The sequence below is a fragment of the Spodoptera frugiperda genome, chromosome 31 (assembly GCF_023101765.2).
Source record: "Spodoptera frugiperda isolate SF20-4 chromosome 31, AGI-APGP_CSIRO_Sfru_2.0, whole genome shotgun sequence".
Classification (NCBI taxonomy): domain Eukaryota; kingdom Metazoa; phylum Arthropoda; class Insecta; order Lepidoptera; family Noctuidae; genus Spodoptera; species Spodoptera frugiperda.
Genome location: NC_064242.1, coordinates 3467193 through 3489341, shown reverse-complemented (window position 1 = coordinate 3489341; position 22149 = coordinate 3467193). Strand labels below are relative to the sequence as shown.

The following is a 22149-nucleotide window of genomic DNA, read 5'->3' as shown; positions in this document are numbered from 1 at the left end:
TTTAATTTTTCTGTAAAAGGAATAAGGTCTTCATAGCCGTGGCTCGTTTTCGTGTACCTACTTAATTATCTTTTTCACAGAATAATGTGGAATTGTGATGCTGTCACGATGCTTTGGTCACGACCTCGTGACGCCTGTAAACCTAGAATGTAGTCCAAGTAGTACCTAGATGCTGTATTTAGGTATACAAGGAGCTTTAAAAGTATCTGATACGGCTTTAAACCATTAAAGCCATATCAGATACTTTACACTACTTACCAAAGTAGTGTTGTGTTTGAAGATTATAAATTATAATACTTAGTAAATTTAAAATTTTTCAAAGTCAAAGCATTTATTTCAATTAATCCTAAATTATGCACTTTTGAAACGTCAAATAGAATTCTCCGTCAGTACGACCGTCAGTGAAACTAGGCGCTCGTTCCAAAGTGTTGTTTCGAATGGAGAAGAACGAGCAAGAAACTCCATCGTTATTGTATCTTCAATTATTGTATCTACTTATCAATATAGGTACCTATCGATATTGATACCTCAAGTACCTACTAGATATCCTAGTTAAGAAATATACCGATACACTCACACACTCACAATCACTTAAGTAAATAAATCAAAATCAAAACACAACTTATTTTATTCGAGTATTTATTATTCCATGATTAACATGTCTACAAAACTATTCAATTGGACTAAGTAAATTAAATTAAAATTACATATGAACTAGAGAATAAAAATAACTAAAACTATTGTCAATAACTACATAACACTTATTGAAATAGTAATATTGATTAAATTGAAAAAAGCCAGCAAACTTTTTAAATTAAAAACTGACCCTTGGAGCGGGTTTGTCCCTGTAAACACAAAAATAAATAACAATATTTATAGAAGAAAAAACATAAAAATATAAGTATGTAAGTCGAGTCACAGTAAGTAATAATGTACACTAAGTAATAATATTGTATGTATAAGTATAAGAGCGCCACTATCGCCAACAAACTGTAATACAGTTTGGCGATTTTTGATGTAAAAGTTAATACATGTATACTTTGGTGAATAAATGTTTAAAAAAATACAGTATAAGTTCGTAATAAAAAAACTTACTCGTCGTGTGGATTTTCAGGGTCATAGAAGGCTGGTGTTGATTCCTGGAAAGTACGTATAATAAAAAAATATTTATAGGAATAGAAAAAATTACTACGGCTACCAACTGAAGATTATTAAAAAAAAGTCACACATGCTAACAAATCGTAACTATAAAATCTGGCTAGAACGTATTTTAGGAATAAAAAAAAAAACACTACTGCTACCAAATGAGTAGGTATTTATTATTCCATGATTAACATGTCTACAAAACCATTCAATTGGACTAAATTAATTAAATTAAAATTACGTATATATGAACTAGAGAATAAGAATAACTAAAACTATTGTCAATAACTACATAACACTTATTGAAATAGTAATATTGATTATATTGAAAAACCGCCAGAAAAGTTAATCTGTCACTTCAAATCTGACTTTTTAAATTAAAAACTAACCCCTGGAGCTGGTTTGTCCCTGTAAACAGAAAAATAAATTACAAAATTTAGTAGAAGAAGAAATATACGTATATGTAATAATATCTGATTTTTATAATAACTATCGAGACTTATACTAAATTAACTAGAAATCACGGTTTAATCGCGTACATTAATGGAGATAAGCTCTACTTGTTTCGAGTCACAGAGGGACTCTTCATCATGAGCAGGGTGCGCAGACGTAGCGACGTCGAGCAACCTACGTCGCCGCGTCATGTACATAAGTAAAACGTGATTTTTAGTTAAGTTACCTGTAGGCAATATACAATGTGATAGGGGTGAGACTTCTAACCCGTTAAGGTTGTGTACTACACCTAATTTTATCGACAAAAATAATAATATGGGGGGTTGAAACCCCAATTGAAAATATTGAAAAATAGCGCTTTTTTCGGTAAAAATAATTTAGGTATGTTTTTTTTCTCACCAAAACATTATCAAACATATGAAAAAAGTAATGAATTAGCCAAGGTTATTACCGTTTGTCGTTTTTTTTGTTTCTACGACGCTTACAAACTTTGATATCAAAAAAAGTTAAATAAATATTAAAATAGCCATAATTTTTAGGGGGAGGGGATTCGACCCCTTCGACCCCCGACTTTTGTCGATAAAATTAGATGTAGTACTCAGCCTTAACGGGTTAGAAGTCTCACCCCTATCACATTGTATATACATTATTTAGACAGAAAGATCGTCTGTGTAGCTGTAATTGGATAGATTGTAAATTATATTTTTTAATTCGGGAACTCAAGTATTTACTAAGCATGTAATTAAAAAAATAGAAGACACCAATAATCTTTGTGGTTTGAAGTTCAAAGTTGGTTAGGACTCGCATTTACTTCAGAGCAATATCTACTACATACTTAGGTATTTAGTTCTTTAAATAAGTATAATGAGAAGAAATTATTTTTTATTATATGTACCCTTAATATATGAGCTTGTAATAAAAAACTTACTCGTCGTACGTTTTTTCAGGGTCATAGAAGCATGGTGCAGATTCCTGGGAAGTATGTATAATAAAAATATTATTATAGGAATAGAAAAAAAGCACTACGGCTACCAATTATTAAAAAAATTAAATAAAAAAAGTATAGTTACGCATGCTAAGAAATCGTAACTATAAAATCTGGCTAGAACGATATTTTAGATTATAATAGTTTCAACCAAAGCAACCAATTTCAAGTATTTCTGTGTCATCGTTGTCGCCTGAAATCAACCCTGGCGCTACTCTAGAAGGTCGACTTACAATCACTTTCTAAATCGGCCTCTATTTGTACTTCTGGGGCCTTATACCCGAATACTCAAACGCTACTTGTTGACGCACACACTCAACTACGTGCGCCGTGCGGGAGGGCGCCACCGGCGACGACGCGCGCACCAATGGCCGCCCGCCCCGCGCTTCCCGCGCTTCTACAGTACGCTGTGAGCCGCGTCAACGACCCCGCGCTCGCGCTTACAATCTTAATCTTATATACTTTTCATTCGTTAACCATATTGTAACAGTCCTTATTTACATTATACCATAATATACAGTCCACCGTTATTATTTACTCCACCTACTGAGCCATCGTCGCAACATATGGTCCTTCTCCCATCAACGTTTGAACCGACGCCACGACGCGGACTCGACTTGAGAACAAAGAAAAATTCAAATTTGACCAACGATTATGCAAGTCATCCAGCAGTGAACATATTTTCTGCGGTCTTCATACATCGTGTCGGCATCGAATTTTCATCGTGTTCATCGTGTATACTTCAACATCTTCGTTCGCATTTGGTGCATCGTGATTATTGGCACGGCGTCACTTACGCCATCTTAGCCGTCTTCAAACCAACGAACGAAGAATTTGGGACGACATCAACTCAGCGGTTGCAAATACACGTCTTCGGATTGTCGTCGTGCATCGAGAAACGTGAAGAATCTCCTCGTCACAATCAACATTTGTGGTTTGCGGCAACATAACCGTGAGATCGTTCCAATTATTCCATACATTTTCCATAATCATCATCATCGTAGTTATCATATTTCCTTAGTTACATCCATTCATTTCATTCGTTTCATCGCATTAGTATTTTGCAAGTCATTCAAATCATTTTCTTCGGCCTCCATTGAATTTAGACTGTTACACACTGCATGTCGCTTAGGCGCCTTGAAAAATTTTCATAGCAAAGCATGCCCTTGCTTTTAGCTCAATCATACTTTTCGTAACAAATTGCCTTTAATTTTTTGCTAGGCGTTTTGCAATTGTATACGCCTTGTAAAATTTTTATAGCAAATCGCAACTTTGCATGTCGTGGCTTAAAAATTTCAACAGGCTTTTATATTTCTTTTGTTTTGCCTTCACCCGTGTTTAGCTTACAGCTTATTAAACTAATTTAAATCAAGCATGACTGATATCAAAAGCCTTATTAAGAAGCGAGCTTCGATTAAAGCTAAGCTTACGCTATTTTCCACTTATTTAAACGTAGTCAAGTCTTGCGAAAAGTTAAGTGAGACTCAGCTCATTGAAATTGAGCAGCGACTGAATGCATTCGAGAGCTTATATGAAAAATATGACACGTTACAGATTCACCTGGAAGAAGCAGTGGACGAACCCAGCGAGCAATATGCGGAACGCGAGACATTCGAGAACCTGTACTACGCGTTGGTTGCTTCTGCACGCCAGCTAGTCGGCAGCGCTCGCAAGCATCTTACGGGAGACTCCGCGTCCGAGGTGGTATCTGGTTCTTCTCATACACACAATCACTCATCTGTGCGATTACCCAAAATTGATTTACCGAAATTCTCCGGCAGCTATCATGACTGGTTAGAATTTAGGGACACCTTTATTTCCATCATACACAAGAATGAAGGTATTGATAAAATTAATAAACTGCACTATCTTCGTGCTTCGTTGAAGGGTAGTGCCTCTCTTATTATAGACAATTTAGACTTCAGGTCAGATAATTATGACGCTGCTTGGAAGTTGCTCTGCTCGAGATACGACAACAAAAGACTGCTTGTAAATAATCATGTTCAAGCACTTTTTAATATAAATAGCATCAACAAGGAGTCCAGTAAGGCATTGCGTCATTTAGTTGATACAATCAATAAAAATTTAAGAGCCTTGTCCACTCTTGATCAGCCAGTTCAGCATTGGGACACTCTTATTATTTATATCATGACCAGTAGGCTTGATCAAGTGACGAATCGTGAGTGGGAAGAGCACAGGAATTCGTTAAATGATCCTCCAACTTTAGACATCTTCATAAATTTCATTAGTAACAGAGCTGACTTATTGGAGACACTTGAAGAGTCTAGACCTTTAAAATCTAGAGCTGAAGGTGCAGGTGAGAGTAATCATAGATCGAAAGCGTTTGCATTAACATTCGAGTCCTCTCACTCAAAGGTCGTATTTTGTCCCATGTGTAAGGAGAAACACTTCATTTTTCAATGTGACAAATTTAGAATTCTGCCTGTTCAGGATAGGATTAAGAAAGCTCACGCTTCTAACGTTTGTTTAAACTGTCTTCGACCAGGGCATCATGCACAAAATTGCAAATTAGGTCATTGTAAATACTGTCCTGAAAAACACAATACTTTGCTTCACACAGACAAAGAATCTCCTCGTACACAAAACATTGTTCTTTCTGCCAATCACCTTAATACATCAAAGGTTGTATTACTGTCCACAGCGGTCGTGAAGGTGTCAGACGCTGCAGGCAATCTTCACGATGCCAGGGTGTTGCTGGACAACGGAAGCACGGCGAACTTCATATCTGAAGACTTCTGCCGCAAGCTACGTATCCATATTTATCCCGTTAAATCTAATGTGAGAGGCATAAATGACCAGGCATCAGCTTGTTCACATGGCTGTGCAATTCGATTAAAGTCAGACCATAGTAATTTTGAAGTAGGATTAGATTGCTACGTCATATCTAAGGTGTCATCATCCATTCCTAATACGTATGTTCATACGGATAACATCAGTTTGCCTAGCAACATAGTTCTTGCCGACCCTGACTTTTATACTCCGTCTTCCATCGACATCCTTGTCGGAGCGGAAATATTTTGGGGTATCATAGGCATGAATCGCATTACGCTAGGTAAAAACATGCCCACATTAGTTGAGTCGAAATTAGGTTGGCTCGTAACAGGCGTTTTACAGCAACCTAATCATTCATCCCCTAACATTTCTTCCTTTGTAACTCTTACAGATGACTTACGGGTGGGCCTGAATCGCTTTTGGGAGCTAGATTCAGTAGATCCAAAGCACAAACAGACATGCGAGGAGCGATCCTGCGAAGACATTTTCGTAGAGACCACATATCGTGATTCGGATGGACGGTTTGTTGTTACAATTCCTCTTAAAGAATCACCCGACGTGTTAGGTGACTCGTATTCAATGGCCAAGCGTCGCTTTCTTTCACTTGAACGTCGTTTGGCCAAAGATACTCACTTAAAGCAACTTTATGTCAGCTTCATGACTGAATATATAGAGTTAGGCCATATGTCTGAGTATAGTCACCTTAACACTACGTCTTCTTACTCTAATTACTTACCTCATCATGGAGTATTGAACGAGTCAAAGTCTACAACCAAACTTAGGGTTGTCTTTGACGCTTCGGCTCGTACTACCACAGGTAAGTCGTTCAACGACATACAAATGGTGGGTTCGCCTCTCCAAGACGATTTATTGTCCATATTGCTTAGGTTTCGTCAACATATGATAGTCGTTAGCGCAGACATAGAGAAAATGTATAGAGTTACTCTTGTGAACGACATTCATAAACCTCTGCAAAAGATCCTTTGGAGAGCAGAACCAACTCATCCCCTAAAAACGTATACGCTAAACACAGTGACGTATGGCACTGCTTCAGCACCATTCTTAGCAACCAGGTGTCTCATGCAGCTTGCTCGAGAGTGTGATGATCCATCAACGCGCTCTACAATTGAGCATGACTTCTATGTCGATGACTTTTTGTCAGGGAATTCATCTGTGGTAGAGACGATAGACAAATGTCAAAAGGTCCTTGCTGTTCTTCAAACTGGTAGGTACAATCTACGCAAATGGCAATCCAATTCATGTGATGTACTGAAGGCTATTTGTGGAGATCAGGTTACCTCTGATTTCGTCATCCTTAGCGAAAATGAATTGTCAAAGACACTAGGGCTAAACTGGAGGTGCTCAACAGACACATTTTCCTTTGCCATCAATGTCACTCCCAGTAACAACACTACGAAACGTCAAATCTTATCGACAATTTCCCAAATATTTGACCCTATTGGCTTGGTTGTTCCTTGCATAGTAGAGGCTAAAATATTAATGCAGCAGTTGTGGCTTACGGGTTGCTCTTGGGATGAACCCGTTTCTGAAGAGATTCAGCATACCTGGAGTGAATTCACACACACTTTACCTCTTCTGAATAATTTCAACATACCTCGGTGGGTTCTTTGTGAGTCATTTAATTGTACTTCGTTGCAGTTACATGTTTTCACTGACGCCTCTGAAAGAGCATACGGTGCTTGTGTGTATGTTCGAAGTGTATCGGAGAACGGAAAGGTTCACGTTCATCTTCTAACGGCCAAAAGCAAAGTCGCTCCAGTCAAGTCCACAACCATTCCCCGCCTCGAACTCTGTGCAGCATTATTGGGCTCACGTCTTTATAATAAGGTCCGTCAGTCATTGACTTTGGAATTTGAGGAGGTATACTTCTGGTGTGACTCTACTATAGTGTTGGGCTGGTTGTCTACGTCCCCAACGCAGCTTAAGACGTTTGTTCGCCATAGAGTTTCTGAGATACAGGAAACTACTGCGGGAAGGTCTTGGCTCTATGTTCCCTCTCTTTTAAACCCCGCAGACCTCGCTTCGCGTGGACTCAGGGCCGACAAACTACTGTCGTCTTCGTTGTGGTGGTCAGGACCTCAATATCTTCTTGAAGGTACATCTTCTTGGCCACAATTTCCAAATTCAAATCATCATGACGTCAATCTTCCTGAAACAGTTTCTTGTCATCATGTTGACGTCGTCAATAAAACAGATAATCTTATAAGTTCGTTATTTCCTAAATATGCATCTAATCTTAACAAATTACAACGTATGATTGCATACGTGTTACGATTCTGTAATAAGTGTAAGAAACAGGAATCTGCCTGCGGTTCACTCTCTTCTTCAGAATTAAACAATTCTTTACATCTTCTTTGTAGACTATCTCAACAGGATTCGTTTTCTGAAGAATATAATTTGTTGTCAGCAGGCAAACAATTACCTGCTAAAAATAAACTTCTCTCCTTGTCTCCATTCTTTGACACTAAATCTAACTTAATTCGTGTGGGGGGCAGGTTGAGTAATTCCTTTTACGATTACGATGTTAAGCATCCAATTCTCTTATCTAGTTCTCATATTATTTGCAAGTTGTTATTCAATACGTTTCACTTGCGTCTCTTGCATCCAGGACCACAGCTCTTACTTGCTACGATTCGTCACCACTTCTACCCTATTGGGGGCAGGAACTTGGCGAAGAAGGTCACACATCAATGCGTGAGATGTTGTAGGATCAAGGCAAGCACTATCCAACCTATGATGGGAAATCTTCCAGAGCAACGCTTGCATCTGGAATTTCCTTTCTTAGACTCCGGTGTCGATTATGCTGGACCTGTCATGATAGCTGATCGTAAAGGACGAGGGTGTAGACTCATTAAAGCCTTCATTTGTGTTTTTGTGTGTCTGGCTACCAGAGCCGTCCACCTCGAACTTGTATCGGACCTCACGAAGGAGGCTTTCCTGGCTGCCATGAACCGCTTTATTGCTCGAAGGGGGAAGCCACGTAACATCTTTTCCGACAACGGTACAACATTTGTCGGGGCTTTCAATGAGTTGGCTAACTTGCTATCACAGGACCTGAACTTAAGCGTCATTGATCCGGGCATTAACTTCTCTTTATCCCTGCGTACACTCCTCACTTCGGCGGATTATGGGAGTCCGCAGTTAAATCTACGAAGCACCACCTCAGAAGAGTTCTAGGTTTAACAAACCTTACTTTTGAAGAGATGGCAACATGTCTAATTCAAGTGGAGGCTATCTTGAACTCCAGGCCTTTAACTCCGCTTTCCAACGATCCTTCCGACCTTACACCTTTAACTCCAGCACATTTCCTTATTGGACGATCACTTGTTATGTTGCCTCATCCACAGATCGAGAGTACGAACATCACCAATCTGCAACGGTTTCGACGAGTTGAATACTTGAAACAACATTTTTGGCATCGTTTCTCTCAGGAATACATTCTGTGGCTGCAGGAGAAGACGAAATGGCACCGATCGTCAGGAGAGCTGAAAGAAGGGACACTCGTTGTCATTAAAGATAAAAGCTTACCGCCTTTACTCTGGCTTTTAGGGCGCATCACACGGGTGCTTCCTGGCAGAGATGGCGTAGCCAGAGTCGCCGACATCCACACGCGAAGGGGTGTCATTCGGCGAGCCTTTAACACCATCTGCCCTCTACCTGTCTCTGTTGAAGACTCTTCAACGGGGGGAGGATGTTGACGCACACACTCAACTACGTGCGCCGTGCGGGAGGGCGCCACCGGCGACGACGCGCGCACCAATGGCCGCCCGCCCCGCGCTTCCCGCGCTTCTACAGTACGCTGTGAGCCGCGTCAACGACCCCGCGCTCGCGCTTACAATCTTAATCTTATATACTTTTCGTTCGTTAACCATATTGTAACAGTTCTTATTTTTACATCATTATAACATATTATACAGTCCACCGTTATTATTTACTCCACCTACTGAGCCATCGTCGCAACACTACTAAATTTTAAGATGCTCTCAAATGTAGTTCTGTCACTATCAATTCTTTATAAAATGACAGAGATAGCACGATTTTTAAGTACAACTTAAAATTGAGTAGCCTTTGAGTATTAGGGTTTTAGTCTGCTAATACAATTGTGTCAGAATGGTCGACCATTGAGCAGTGCAAGAGGGACGGAGCTATACAACCTACATAGCTCCGTCCCTCTTGCAATTGTAATAGCAGACTAAGGCCCCTGGTCTTGGTCACCGATCGGGTCGAAATCATTAACCAGTACCCTTAGTACGAGTTTGCTTTACGTTGAACGAAAATAAAACGAGATCTTATTCGGCGCTCTGATTGGCTGGCGCGAATGAACCAACCAATCAGAGCGTCGAACGCAATCTCGTTTCGATGTCGTCAAACGTAAAGCAAATTTGTACTAAGGGCATAGTTCATCGTTAATCGTCTAAGTTGTTATTTTTTTTTATTTTAGATATTATCAGGTAAATGCTTACGTAATCAATTTCGTCAAAAACGAAGTCTCTATTCAATATGGCTGATATTTTGGCCCTGAGTGCAGCTCCTGGTGTTAGATATTGTTTTGGGTGGACCACTGGATCCACTATTTTCTCATATAAGTCCGGACGAGGTCCTAAAGGTTCTTCGGATCCCCTACGACAGTTTACTACTATCCATTGTCGCTCCCTAAGCGATGGGGCCCTTCAAACAATACTTAATATTAAGCAACACTATCTACACCCCTATCATCTAGTTATTAAACCACAGATACTCTTTGATTCAGTTGTTTCTTTTTTTTCTAGAAACAATTGCCAAGAAACCATGGTTTAAGTTACCATTAAATGACTCTGAGTACGGTGGTAAGTAATTACAGCCTTGCCTTGGTATTCTATCACCCAAGTCAGCTCATACCCTGTCCATACGTATAGCAAATTTCATTATGATTTTTAAATAACAATTTTATATTATCATTGGACATTTACCATGCTTATTTATGTCTATGAGTTTCCGATATTTCGGCACTATTGCCAGCGCCATGATCACGGATCGAAAACTCATGGACATAAAATATATAGACATGGTTAATATCTCATCTCAAGTTCTAATGATAGTGCTAGTGACCATGTCAGTTTAAAAACTGATAACAATTGTATATTACCTCAAAATATCTGCCAGGTTGTCATACTTGAAAATGACTTTCGCTTTAGGATCGAAGAAGCCGTCTCCAGTATCGTAGAGCCCTGGTGGTATCTCCTTAGTTGGCTGGTAAGCCGTCAAATATGATCGGCCTGCAGGCTTCATGCCTTTATCGAATTCAACTGCAAACCTGTGCGTATAAGGAAATATGTATTTATAATTTTGTTGAATAAGGTTTAAAATGGCGTGTTAAGTATTAATTTCTTGTGGAGAATAATACCAACAAAAAAAAACCTGAAAATATATACAGTCCAGTTTCTGATTTTTTCTGAAGAATGTCTTTCGTCAAGGAATTAAATACTTACATAACTTTTCGTATTAAGATATGACAAAGATAATATTTTTGCCATCACGCCTTTTATCCCCTTTTTAATTTATCACATGAAACATGAAAAAGTCTGAGAGTGGTACTCTTAACAACTTCGCTGCCGCTCTCGCGCCGCTGCGAGACGCGTGGTGCGAGAGGCAGGTCTCGCGCCGGCGCGAGATGCCTACCGGCCAACATAGATGAGTCAATGAACAATAAAGAAACTAAAAACAAAAATTTAATAAAGTTGGCTTCTGACTGACTCTCATTTTCAAGACACTGGCAGTGAAGCTATTAAACAAAAATACGGCGTAACACCTTCTATCAGGCAACTTGCAATAGTTCCAGCCTTCTTCTTTGTACTCCAGGTCGTGTGCGAAGAACAACGCCCTCTCAACCACCACATCTTCCTTCCATCGTCCACGTATGACGGCCATGCCACCACCTTTTAATTGATATCGAAGCTCGCCCTTACCATGCATCATGCCATTTTCAAACTGGCCTTCGTACACGACTCCTACGAACAATATTTGGTGTAAGAGACATAGAAAGCTAAGGACCAATAACGAAATTTTTAGTCTTTATATATTTGAAAGAAGAAAGGAAAAGAGTAAGAGGAAAGTTTCATCAGTAATGTTTAAGTCTCAGGAATGGTCGCCTCTTCGCACGACCTAATGGGTTACCAGGGACGCTGGCAGTAAGAGGTGGTAAGAGTCCGTTAAGTAAGAGTCTGACATTCTCCCTCGCCTTACCCAACGTGGAGAGATCATTGGATGATTTTCCACCTTAAAAAAAAAAAGGCTGGTCCCAAGTGCCATTACCATTCAATTATCTGAGACTTCTGTACTGATAAAAGATCACGTGAATAATTTTATCTGAGAACGTTAATATCTGGAGTAATTTGCTCTTAGCTATAGAAATAATACAAAGTAGAATAAAAAAAATACCATTCTCATATGTGTACTCTCCGTAGCCATGCATACCCATTATATTCCATTCGCCATCATAGTGCGCACCTGACGAGAGCTCTTTTTCTTGCCGATAGGGACCGTGACATTCGTCCATCGGTTCTACACTACGTGGGAGTTGAAAGAAAAAAAATAAGTATACAATATAGGCCCAAAAGGAGATGGCGGGACGAACTCGACAGCTATGACAAGGATTGGCCGCAAAAAGCTTTAAACAGAGAGGAGTGGAAGGAGGGTAGGGAGGCCTTTGCCCTGCAGTGGGACGATCATGGCTGAAATCTAAATCTAATACAAATGTGTATAATATGACGTGCCGTCTGCCACAAAAGTGTCGTGATTTTTTTACAAAACGTTGCCTTACGCTAGGTTGTCTCCTGTATCGTGGGTGCGTTTACAAAAATACTGTTTCACATACACAGTGACACTCAGATCCGAAATAACAATTTGTCGACACAAAGAGTTGCGGTTCAACCCGCTAGCTCTGCATGGCAGCTTGGCGGCGATCGAACCCACTTGCATGGGAGCCCAGCCACCGCACCAACCGTGCAGATTAGACTTGATGTGTACTTTGTTTTTAAATGGTAAACCATAATCTGACATTGAAGCTGGGAGTCTGGGATGCGAATTCCCTGTTGTCCTTACTACCAAGTTTTCAATAAGATATATATAAGATATCTACGAGGTATCTAAAAGACCACATAATGCGTGAAATAACTAACAAACTGTAATTTAATTGTTATGTACTAACTCGCACTTCTCTTTGTTTTTTTGGCAAAAATCTCTCATAAGAGATTGCCAGGGTGAATCATATTTGCTGGTGATAAAGCTGAAAAAATATCACTTTTAAATTACATGTTTAGTTTTTATTTAAATTTACTTAACCACGTAACGTAAACTTACTTTTATTTCTACTTATGTTCAAACTCCAGATCAAAAGTTAATTGGACTTTCGATTTTCGAAATTCTCAGCCCTTAATAGCATGCCCTTAGTACGAGTTTGAGTGCGCGTTGGGCGCTCTAATCTCCCTCTAGTTTGGTTTAATCAAGCCGGCCAATCAGAGCGCCGAACGCGCTCGTATTTCGATTACTTTAAACGTAAAGCAAACTCATACTAAGGGTGCCGATTTATACCGATTTGGAAGTACATAAATGGTATCAATAGTTGACATCTTGCTGATTATGTTAATGCTGGTAGGATGATTATGAAGATGACCTGTGGTATGCCGGAACGCAGATCTACGCGTAGATCAAGACAATTACCACCCTTACCAATCTTCCCAATCCCCGATTCCCCAACAACCCTTAAATTCCTTACCCCCAAAAGACTGGCAACGCACATGTATCACCTCTAGTGTTTCGGGTGTCAATGGGTGGCGGCGATTGCTCATCATCATCATGTATCTTATGATACATCGGTATATGAATACCGACAGACAAGAGTTAATAACATGTAGATTGGAATAATGAAGATTTAATTTCTCAAACGCAATATCGGTAAAACGGGGTGAATAGAATTCAAGGGGCGAATAGACACATAGAAAAGGAATTAATAAATGTTGGGAAAATGTTCTAACATCTATTCACCCCATTCTTGTATCTATTCACCTCTTGAATTCTATTCATCCTGTTTAACAGTGGCTCTGGAAGTAAAACTTACGTATTTTCTGCTAGACTTAGCTTCCTCAAGGACAGGGATACCATTGTAGACTGTACCTATACTAAAATTAAATAAGTAGGTAAAATTATTTATCGAGTAGATATATCGATCGACACGCGTCTGCGAGTTCCTCTGTGACTCGAAACTAGTAGAGCTTTTCTCCATTAATAATACGTGAGTAAGCCGTGACTTTTAGTTAATTTTGTATGTTCGGTATTTATTATAAAAAGTAGGTATAATAATATTATGAAGCCACTTTTGAAGCATGAAGCTTATGGTATTTTAGAGGATATACCATAACTGACTGTGTTGGCGATGATGATGATAAAATATTAAAAACCGACTTCAAAAACCATAAACTAAAAACTTGAAAGTTATTATTATTCAATGTAGTCAGTATCTACCAAAATCCACTGAAAGTTAAGTAGTCGGTGCCTAAGTGTCTATTGTTAAAATATAGTTAAAGTTTCACAAATAGGTATCCATACGTAAATAAATGGGCAACAAATTGGTTAAAAGAATAAAAAATATTGTAGGTACTTATAACTAATTAAAGCTTACCTTATATACGGTATCAGCTTATAGTATTAAAATTGCTTGTTTAAAAATAACGCAAATGTCGGAAAATATTTACTTAAACGAAGACAACAAGAAGGAAAGCAGTTAGTACCTAGTTATTTTATTAAAATGTATTACAATTTACACGAGCTTTTAATAGCACATGTCAATGTTATTTATATATTTTTTCTCTTTTTCTTCTGTTAAGTAGGCCATCAAGAAGAGACTTTCGACTAAAGAGTTTGTTACAAAGTTTCTTTCGGTCATAAATATAATTTTGCATCATCATGAACCCGAGGAATCCGATGACCGAATGACTTGACAGAATCCAAATCAAATCAACAGCCTATCATCATCATCATCAGCCGAGAGCTGCTGAACAAGGGCCTCCCCTTAGCCCTCCACAACAGCCTATGAGTAGTCATTATTTGTATATTTTTTTGATTTTTTAAAACCTTATTTAAAGGTTGTGTAGACTTGGTGTGATCCCCGTCATAGGCGATACCAAGGCAAGGTGATCAAGAGTCACTGACTGATACTCCCTACCGCCTCTCGCAAGGCGGGAGAAGTCATTGGATGATTTTCCCCCCTCAAAAAAAGATGATGCCGTCCCTAGGCCAATCATCTTGCCGATCTCAATAGACCTGATACTGATATTTTGTAAACTGTTTACGTTAGGTACTCTCGACAATGTTCCAAAAAAACTTAAATAAAAAAACAAAAATAATTAAAAGAAAGTTTATTTTAGTTTTCAACAGCTAAATGATGAAAAAACCAGCAAAAACAGACTAAAATTAAAAATCCATACCTAATACTTTAAGAAAGGAATTATAAATTACAATTTACAAATAAAAACATTAATTATAAACTATTTAAACTAAATTTCAATAGTATAATACCGAAAACCGCTTAAAGTAAAACTAAAAATAAAATTAATCAATAGCAATAAAATAAGTTAGCAAATAAATAATTTAAAATTAAAGCAGAAATCGGATTAATTAACCTGTATGTATTTATAATATAGTTTCATTGTCAATTGGCAGGTCTGAACTTTCGTCGCGGGGGCCTGTAGAAAAATAAAAAAAACATAAATAAAGAAATTAACAATTAAATGTTATCTTTCTGATCTTGTCCAGAAAATTTTCAATATGGCTTTTGTGAAATAAAAAGCTTTTTCCTTTATAAATCGTTTATCGTCCAAAACCCGTAAATAATTAAAAATCATAACATTATCGAAGAAAATCATAATATCTGAAAATTGCCTTAAATATTTCGTTATGTGTATGTGAGACTATAAAATTTCCCAATTCCCAGAATAAAATTGGCGATGCTCAATATTAGTTGTTGTTTTTAATATTAATTGTATACGAAATAAAATTATAAAAATCGAACTGGCAATGTATGATCCAACCTTTGCATTGACGCAGATCTAAGTTTCGAAGGATTGTAGAAGTCCCTTAGGGGTTTTTGCTGGAAAATAATAGAAATGATTTAGATGCTAATTAATTATTGGGTAAATCATAAAGTGGGTACATTACAATAATCAGAATCAAATAACTAATGACCCTCAGGGTACTTTAATAAATATAAGTACAGTTTGCCTGGCTGGTAAAACATTAAATTGTTCTTAGTTACTATCATCATATCAGTCAGAAGCTGTCCAATGCTGGACACAGGTTTCTTTCAATGATTTCCAGACAGGGTTGAAAGCGCCCTGCATTTAGGTACGCGTCCACAGGCCCGCATCGTACGCATCGCACGCAACGGATTTGAGTTTGTCTTGTATAAAAACTCATACAACTGCGCCCACTGATCCGCATCATCAGCAATGCTTACATGCGATGCGTACTGATGACGTCATACGGAATGCGTACGGCCTGTGGACGCTTACGTTTTAGCGACTTAACCTTGATTAGGTTATCTGGTAATCAACTTTTTGGTAGACGTTGTCGTGTAAGTGTTTAATCTATACTAATATTATAAAGCTGAAGAGTTTGTTTGTTTGATTGTTTGTTTGTTTTAACGCGCTAATCTTCAGAACTATTGGTCCGATTTGAATATTTTTTTTTGTTGAATAGTGCATTTATCGAGGAAGGCTATAGGCTATAAAACATCACGCTATGACCAATAGTAGCCAAGCAGAGCGGGTGAAACCGCGCGGAAGTAGCTAGTAACAAAATACATACATGTTCTATATCGAATTGGGAACTTATTCTGGAAGTTAAGCTGGTGGCTGGTGGTGGCGGTGGTTGCGCCAGAAGGAGAGTTGGTTGTTCATAGGTCTCGTACAAATCGGGGCGGGGACCCAATGGCTTCACGTCTCCAACGCGACAGTTCTCTACTATCCAGCGCTGCTCTCGTTGTGACGGAGCCCTGTAAACAAGAGACGAAGGAGAAGAGAGGAAGAGGAGTCCTGTAATTTATTGCTAAGTTTTCATAACAGATTATGTAGTTTATTATCATTTTTCTTATTCATTACATGACTTGTTTGGGTCAATCGACAGAAACACTAAACCTTCTCAATAAAGCAGCAATGATTAGCTCTATTATATTTTTGTTTAATACACTAGATGCTACTACTACTACTGCTATTTCTACAACAACCCATTAGCTAACACCAGGACTAGGCCAGGTAACCATATTAAATCACCTGTTATTACAAATTTACCCAAATAACTCAATTACACCACAACTTGACTTATTTGTTAATTTTTACCGACTTCAAAAAAAGGAGGATGTATGGTACTGACTGCTTACTCATCAGTGGGTGGGTAACCTATCAGTACTTATAATAGTATTTTTTTCTATTTTGTTTTGTTTTTAGTTAATTTTGAAGTGATTTAATTAGAAAAATCATATACCTTTTGATAGAAGTGAGGTCCCTGTGATTGTAAATAACTTTCGTCTTAGGATTGTACAGTCCGTCTCCCGTATCGTAGTAACCGGGAGGTATCTCTATAGTGGGCTGACGAGCCGTCAGGTATGACTTGCCAGCCGGCTGAATGCTCGTTGCGTATTCTATGTCAAACCTGTACAAAATTAAATGATTAGTGGTTTTCATAAGTAAGATCATGTTCAACGTCAAATTTTGTCTTTGCAGTAGAGAAACTGACTGCCTCGTTGGTCGAGTGGTCGTAAGTACGACTGTCGGATAAGGGGTCTCGGGTTCGATTCTCGGGTCGGGCAAAGTAAAAAACCGAAAAAAGGCCCGTAGTACTGAGCTTTTTCGTTTTTTTTTAATTCCTAAGTGGTAGCATGGAGTCTCGAATTATGCCCAGTATGGCCTATACTCCTATACACCTCCTATTACATGGGACTTATAACACAAATGGTGAAAAGTGGGTGTACATTGCATGGCGGCATTACGAGTCGTAATGTGCACTATGCACCTCTGCCAACCCCTTCAGGGAGAAAAAGGCATGACGTTGGTTTGTTTTAGCATAGAAAAGAAAACTAGGTAGACTAAAAAGCTCTCAAGTTAATACAAATAATTTAGGGCACATAACAGTAAAAACGTTGCCAACCTGAAAATAAAAACACCCTTCTTTTCGTACCTCACGTATATTTTTAACTTCAAGCATTAGATAATCCCACATAATGCCTATCCCCGCTTATTCACGCATCCCGTTTCGGATACAAAATTTAAAAAACGCTACGGAAAAAGGCTGTTTCATCATTTATCCTCATTAGAATAAACGTTCTTTTCGGGGCAAAAATCCGTATAAGTAAAACAAATCATTATGATGGGCGATTAGTGTGAGTTAAGCAAAAAACGCGCGGGAAATGTTTTTGGCGCGCAATTCATTGCCGCCATTTTTGTTCGTACCGAACGGGATGAGATGTAATTCTGGACGTACATTGTTTGCCTTGCGGATGAAAAATGTTGTTAAATACAAGAAATGTTTCTACAGAATTTGTTTTAAAAATATGCAATTGTTTACAGTGGTGGTTGGTTTAAAATTTATTTTTGTTACTATAGTATGTAACGTACTTAGATGCCTAAATGCGTTACGTGCTGTATTGTACACGAAATCAAAGGAAAGTTAAAGCTGAATAAAGTTTTATTATTAAGGTGGACGATTGTACGATTGTGATAAGTTGAACACTAACTAGTCGCACTCAGAGACATTTAATGGTTACTTAAACTATTCCTTATTTTGTTCAGAAAACAACTTTTAAATATTAGTACGGCGGTAAGTCATTTAATGGTCACATAAACGTGACATTCATCTATTAATGTCTTTGACTGCCAATAGAAAACTGGTATGTAGGCAAATCTTTCTTATATTTAATGTGTTAACAAAATGATCTCTTATTATAACAGAACTACGGAATAAGAATTGTTCAAAGCTAGTAGCCTTTTTTAAACCACAATCAGAGAAAAGCTCGCAAAAACCAGTTTAATGATTGTTAAACTCATCGCATTACCTTTATGAACATTTGGCGGCTATGTTTCCACGTGAATGTTGGGTAAATCCGCAGACAATGCAGAGTGTAACGAATCTTAGATTATAATCTAATTTCACATTCAATTTGGAAAATGTTCCTGCGGGTTGTACAACTTTTGGGTCCCTAACCTAGAAACTTCGCTCTTGTTCGGATTACATTATTGTTTCAAACAAAAAGTGACAGAAAATAACCCAACATTTGTTTTCTTTGACTTATTTTGAGTAAACCCTGTTTTATTGACGCTTTGCTTATTGGTATTCGATAGTTTCTTTGATTGGTAATTAACTAATAAGTAAAGCCAAGATAGGAAAATTTTGCGGGTCTGCGGAGCAAGGGTAGCTCGATGCTCGACCAGAACCAGACCCGTGCGTACAAAAAAGAGCCGTCAGACTACCACAGATAAGGGCCAGTAGGGCTGATGCCGACCTGGAGCTGCGAACCGCCTAGCGGGTTACCGGGCCTCCGGCTCGAAAAGCAGGAGTAGGAACGGGGTGGTTATTGGTTAGTAAGAGTCTCGACACCCCATATCGCGTCGCCAAAGGCAGGAAACGAGATTGAGTGATTTTCCCCCCTAATATTATGCCTAAATGTAATTGGGATACAGTTTTTTTTTTGATAAGTAGCAGTAAGCACTTAGTTTTAGTTTAATAAAGAAAAATGAAAAGTAAGTAAATTACCTTCTATCAGGTTGCTGGCAATACGCCCACTTGTGCTCGTTATATTCGAGGGTATTAGAGAAGTGTATCGACCTCGATGTCATGGTACCGTTCTCCCAATTACCGCGAATTACGGAGTGACCTTCAGCGGGATCCGGATTGTATATCAGTTCACCATTTCCATGGAACATGCCTTCTTTAAACTCTCCTTTGTAGACAACACCTAAAAATGTGACCAGTATAGGTATACGATTGCATAACAGATGTATATATGTATATCACATATTAGTTCAATTGGTTCAGCCTATCGATCAGAACCTAGTGGTTGCGTGTCAAGCATAACTGTAACCTCCAGGCATGGCAAGGGTTCAGTAGACTCACGTCAATAGACGCATGGGATCCGGAGCTGCAAAACAATCTGGATTCCTACTACAATTCTAAGCATGTAGTATACCAGGATGGTGTTTAGCTATATTTAGTCCGTAAAAGATAGTCTATATCCATATGGCTATTATCTTCAGTCCAAGGATTATCACTGTATCTGTAATATTTTATTGTAATTAATTAAGTGTTGGGATCTTATTTACCATTAGGAAACGTGTATTCGCCATAGCCAGTCATACCCAAGGGTCCCCACCCGCCTTGATATCTCGAATTTGTTTTGAATTTCTTCATAATAGTTCTAGTTCCTGATGGGTCGACAGGTGTCGCACTGTGGAAAAGATCGTTTCACTCAACTACACAAACTACTGTCATGCGATTTTTTTCTGGAGATATTATATTAGTAGAATTAAAGAGCAACAGATATGATAGTTATGATTTGTGGGAAATATGCTTCGACACAAATAGGCAGGCTCGACAAAGTACTCGCAGCAAATCGGTGTGCAATAACGCTAGCCCAAAGAAAGTTATTCGTTTCATCTAATGCATTGAAAATATAAGACTAAAGGAAGGCAAAGCTGCTCTCTCTCTCTATGCTGAGCCAACATGTCTGGACTTGTCAAGTTCACGACTACAAATAGGTATGTATTTAGTTACTTACCGGCAGACCTCTTTATGTTTTTCAGAAAACTCCTGCATAAGGTTCGTCCAATGTGATGTGCGTCTCTCTCGGTCCTTGCTAAAAGAAATTTCGTAATAAGAGATATAATATAACTATGATACTATGAGAAGAAATCTTTTAACTACATATGACTTCATTTACTTTGCTAAACTGTTAAACATACAATATTGAACTCAATTTACTATAACTTAACATACAATATTGAACACAGAACAAAGTTTCGGTATTATCGGGTGACAAAATTCGTTAAAAAATCTATCTATCTATCTATACTTATAATAAATCTGTAGAGAGGTCAATTCTGTACATGAAATATATTTCCAAAATAACTATCAGCGGGTGATTAGTGATCGCTACTAACGCCAAAAATGTAATCAGAAAAATTTTTGTCTGTCTGTCTGTCTGTATGTTCTTTATAGAAATAAAAACCACTCGACAGATTTCAATGAAACTTGGTACAATTGTTCTTCATACTCCTGGGCAGGTTATAGTATACTTTTCATCACGCTACGATCAATAGGAGCAGAGCAGTGAAGTGAAATGTTGGGAAAACAGGAGAACTTACTCCATTTTTTAAGTTTCCGTCGCGTGTGCAGCCTTAATGGTTAAAGCTACACAGAAATAATGTATGACGGAAATGTTCTCCTTAAAATTGTTTAAAAAATATTCCACAACAGCAAATGTCTATCTCTTATGGTTGACTCACAATAACACGTATAACTCCCGATAGCTTAGCAGTTCGGAGCTTTCTGATTATATTTGTCTACTCTTACGTTTATAACACATTCATTCATTCGTTCATTCATTAATTCATTAATTCATTCATATTATAATAAATCTGTAGAAGGGTCAATTCTGTACATTGAAAATATTGAAAGAATAAATAGCAGGGGGTGTCTTTATTTTTCAGTCTTATTCTACAGAACACGAGCTCAATAGCAGTAGCTCAATAGAGGGATCTCCTTAATTATTATGGGCCTCACCGTATTTGGCCACCGCATTGTCAGAGTTACTCAAAATGGAATAAATAAAACTTCCACGCGAAGACCGACATCCGCGCGGACGGAGTCGCGGGCGGAAGCTAGTATATAATAATATAAGTATTTATACTTACGTAGTTCCCATTTTGGGTTTGTTTATAAAACACCACTGAAATAAAGTTAGCAAGTATTATCAAAGGAAGTTTGGTGTAACATAATAATGGCTTCTGAATTGGCACTGTTATTATTATCTAGAAAAATACGTTTCAATGATTAATTACTTGGGGGCATAATCTTAGCCATAATCAACCGAATATCTATCGCTATTCTTTTCAGTTATATTTATGCAACGACTATAGAATACCATGAACTCAGAACCATTGTTGTTTACCTAAGTAAACTTACCTCAGACGTTTAATGTATTTCAAAACTTCTATCAAAATTTTACTATAATTATTTTCTATTAAAAAAACAATTATAGCTAACTTAAAAAAAGTTAAAAACAAACTGTTTTACATATTGTTTTTCAAATTAACAATTAAAAAACGTATGTATAAAATAGAAAAAATAACAACTATCTTTCGTCCCTTTTGTCATAGTGACATTTTGGAGTAGACGTGAAAATGTCATTTGACATTTGTGTTCTAAATTTAAAACCAGGTCGACCACAAAGAAGGGCAAGATTTTATTCATTGACAGTGATGAGGATTAGTTTTTCGACGCCTTAAGTTAGTTTTTATTTCTTTTTTAAGGTATTTTTAAGTTGTAAATATTTTAGTTATAGTTATTATTATTATTTAGTTCCTATGTTTTATATACTAATTGATATAGTTTGTGATGATATCAATAAAATTTGAGAGCAAAAAAAAAAATGTCTTTAAATGTAGCATTTTTTGCTACAAAATTTAAACTTCTGCCAGTAAATTTTCATGAAAATTCAGTGCATTATGGTT

The 22149-nt window shown here is 37.8% G+C and overlaps 3 protein-coding genes across 5 annotated transcripts; 1 reads left to right on the top strand and 2 right to left on the bottom strand.

Annotated features, from left to right (window-relative positions):
- Positions 1-639: 639 nt before the first annotated feature.
- Positions 640-13558, bottom strand: LOC118276017 (MORN repeat-containing protein 5-like). Its single transcript, XM_050707363.1, has 10 exons — positions 13491-13558; positions 12582-12659; positions 11813-11940; positions 11184-11382; positions 10521-10688; positions 9859-10063; positions 2525-2568; positions 1533-1551; positions 1096-1139; positions 640-845 (listed from the first exon to the last, which is right to left on the bottom strand). The coding sequence occupies exons 1-10, from the start codon at positions 13532-13534 to the stop codon at positions 815-817; spliced, it is 960 nt and encodes a 319-aa protein (XP_050563320.1). The 5' UTR covers positions 13535-13558; the 3' UTR covers positions 640-814.
- LOC118265164 (uncharacterized) lies at positions 2884-9351 on the top strand. 2 transcript variants are annotated; one of them, XM_050707345.1, is made up of 2 exons: positions 2884-4282; positions 8945-9351. In XM_050707345.1, the coding sequence occupies exons 1-2, from the start codon at positions 3956-3958 to the stop codon at positions 8981-8983; spliced, it is 366 nt and encodes a 121-aa protein (XP_050563302.1). In that variant the 5' UTR covers positions 2884-3955; the 3' UTR covers positions 8984-9351. The 2 variants fall into 2 exon arrangements, with proteins under 2 accessions (XP_050563302.1, XP_035433783.1); XM_035577890.2 differs by lacking the exon at positions 8945-9351 and adding an exon at positions 5244-5387.
- A 1212-nt stretch (positions 13559-14770) lies between the features above and the next one.
- On the bottom strand, positions 14771-21824 carry LOC118276085 (MORN repeat-containing protein 5-like). Of its 2 annotated transcripts, none has more exons than XM_050707366.1 (9): positions 21705-21824; positions 21331-21365; positions 20196-20273; positions 19741-19865; positions 19175-19376; positions 16910-17077; positions 16235-16421; positions 15460-15518; positions 14771-15114 (listed from the first exon to the last, which is right to left on the bottom strand). In XM_050707366.1, the coding sequence occupies exons 2-9, from the start codon at positions 21339-21341 to the stop codon at positions 15081-15083; spliced, it is 864 nt and encodes a 287-aa protein (XP_050563323.1). In that variant the 5' UTR covers positions 21342-21365; positions 21705-21824; the 3' UTR covers positions 14771-15080. The 2 variants fall into 2 exon arrangements, with proteins under 2 accessions (XP_050563323.1, XP_035450141.1); XM_035594248.2 differs by having other exon boundaries at positions 21602-21800.
- Positions 21825-22149: the final 325 nt, after the last annotated feature.

What these genes read in the sequence shown, in the direction of transcription:
- LOC118276085 (XM_050707366.1), bottom strand. An exon ending in TGCCAGCAACCTGATAGAAG is followed by an intron (nt 17,078 to 19,174) that starts GTAATTTACTTA and finishes AATTTTGTACAG; the next exon opens with GTTTGACATAGAATACGCAA. An exon ending in CCCAATTCGATATAGAACAT is followed by an intron (nt 15,519 to 16,234) that starts GTATGTATTTTG and finishes ATTATTTTCCAG; the next exon opens with CAAAAACCCCTAAGGGACTT.
- LOC118276017 (XM_050707363.1), bottom strand. Translation starts at nt 13,534, where the DNA reads ATGGTATCCCTGTCCTTGAGGAAGCTAAGTCTAGCAGAAAATAC. An exon ending in TGCAAGTTGCCTGATAGAAG is followed by an intron (nt 10,689 to 11,183) that starts GTGTTACGCCGT and finishes TTATACGCACAG; the next exon opens with GTTTGCAGTTGAATTCGATA. An exon ending in AACCTGGCAGATATTTTGAG is followed by an intron (nt 10,064 to 10,520) that starts GTAATATACAAT and finishes TATTGTTTGAAG; the next exon opens with GGCCCCATCGCTTAGGGAGC.
- LOC118265164 (XM_050707345.1), top strand. Translation starts at nt 3,956, where the DNA reads ATGACTGATATCAAAAGCCTTATTAAGAAGCGAGCTTCGATTAAAGCT. An exon ending in CGGGAGACTCCGCGTCCGAG is followed by an intron (nt 4,283 to 8,944) that starts GTGGTATCTGGT and finishes TCTGGCTTTTAG; the next exon opens with GGCGCATCACACGGGTGCTT.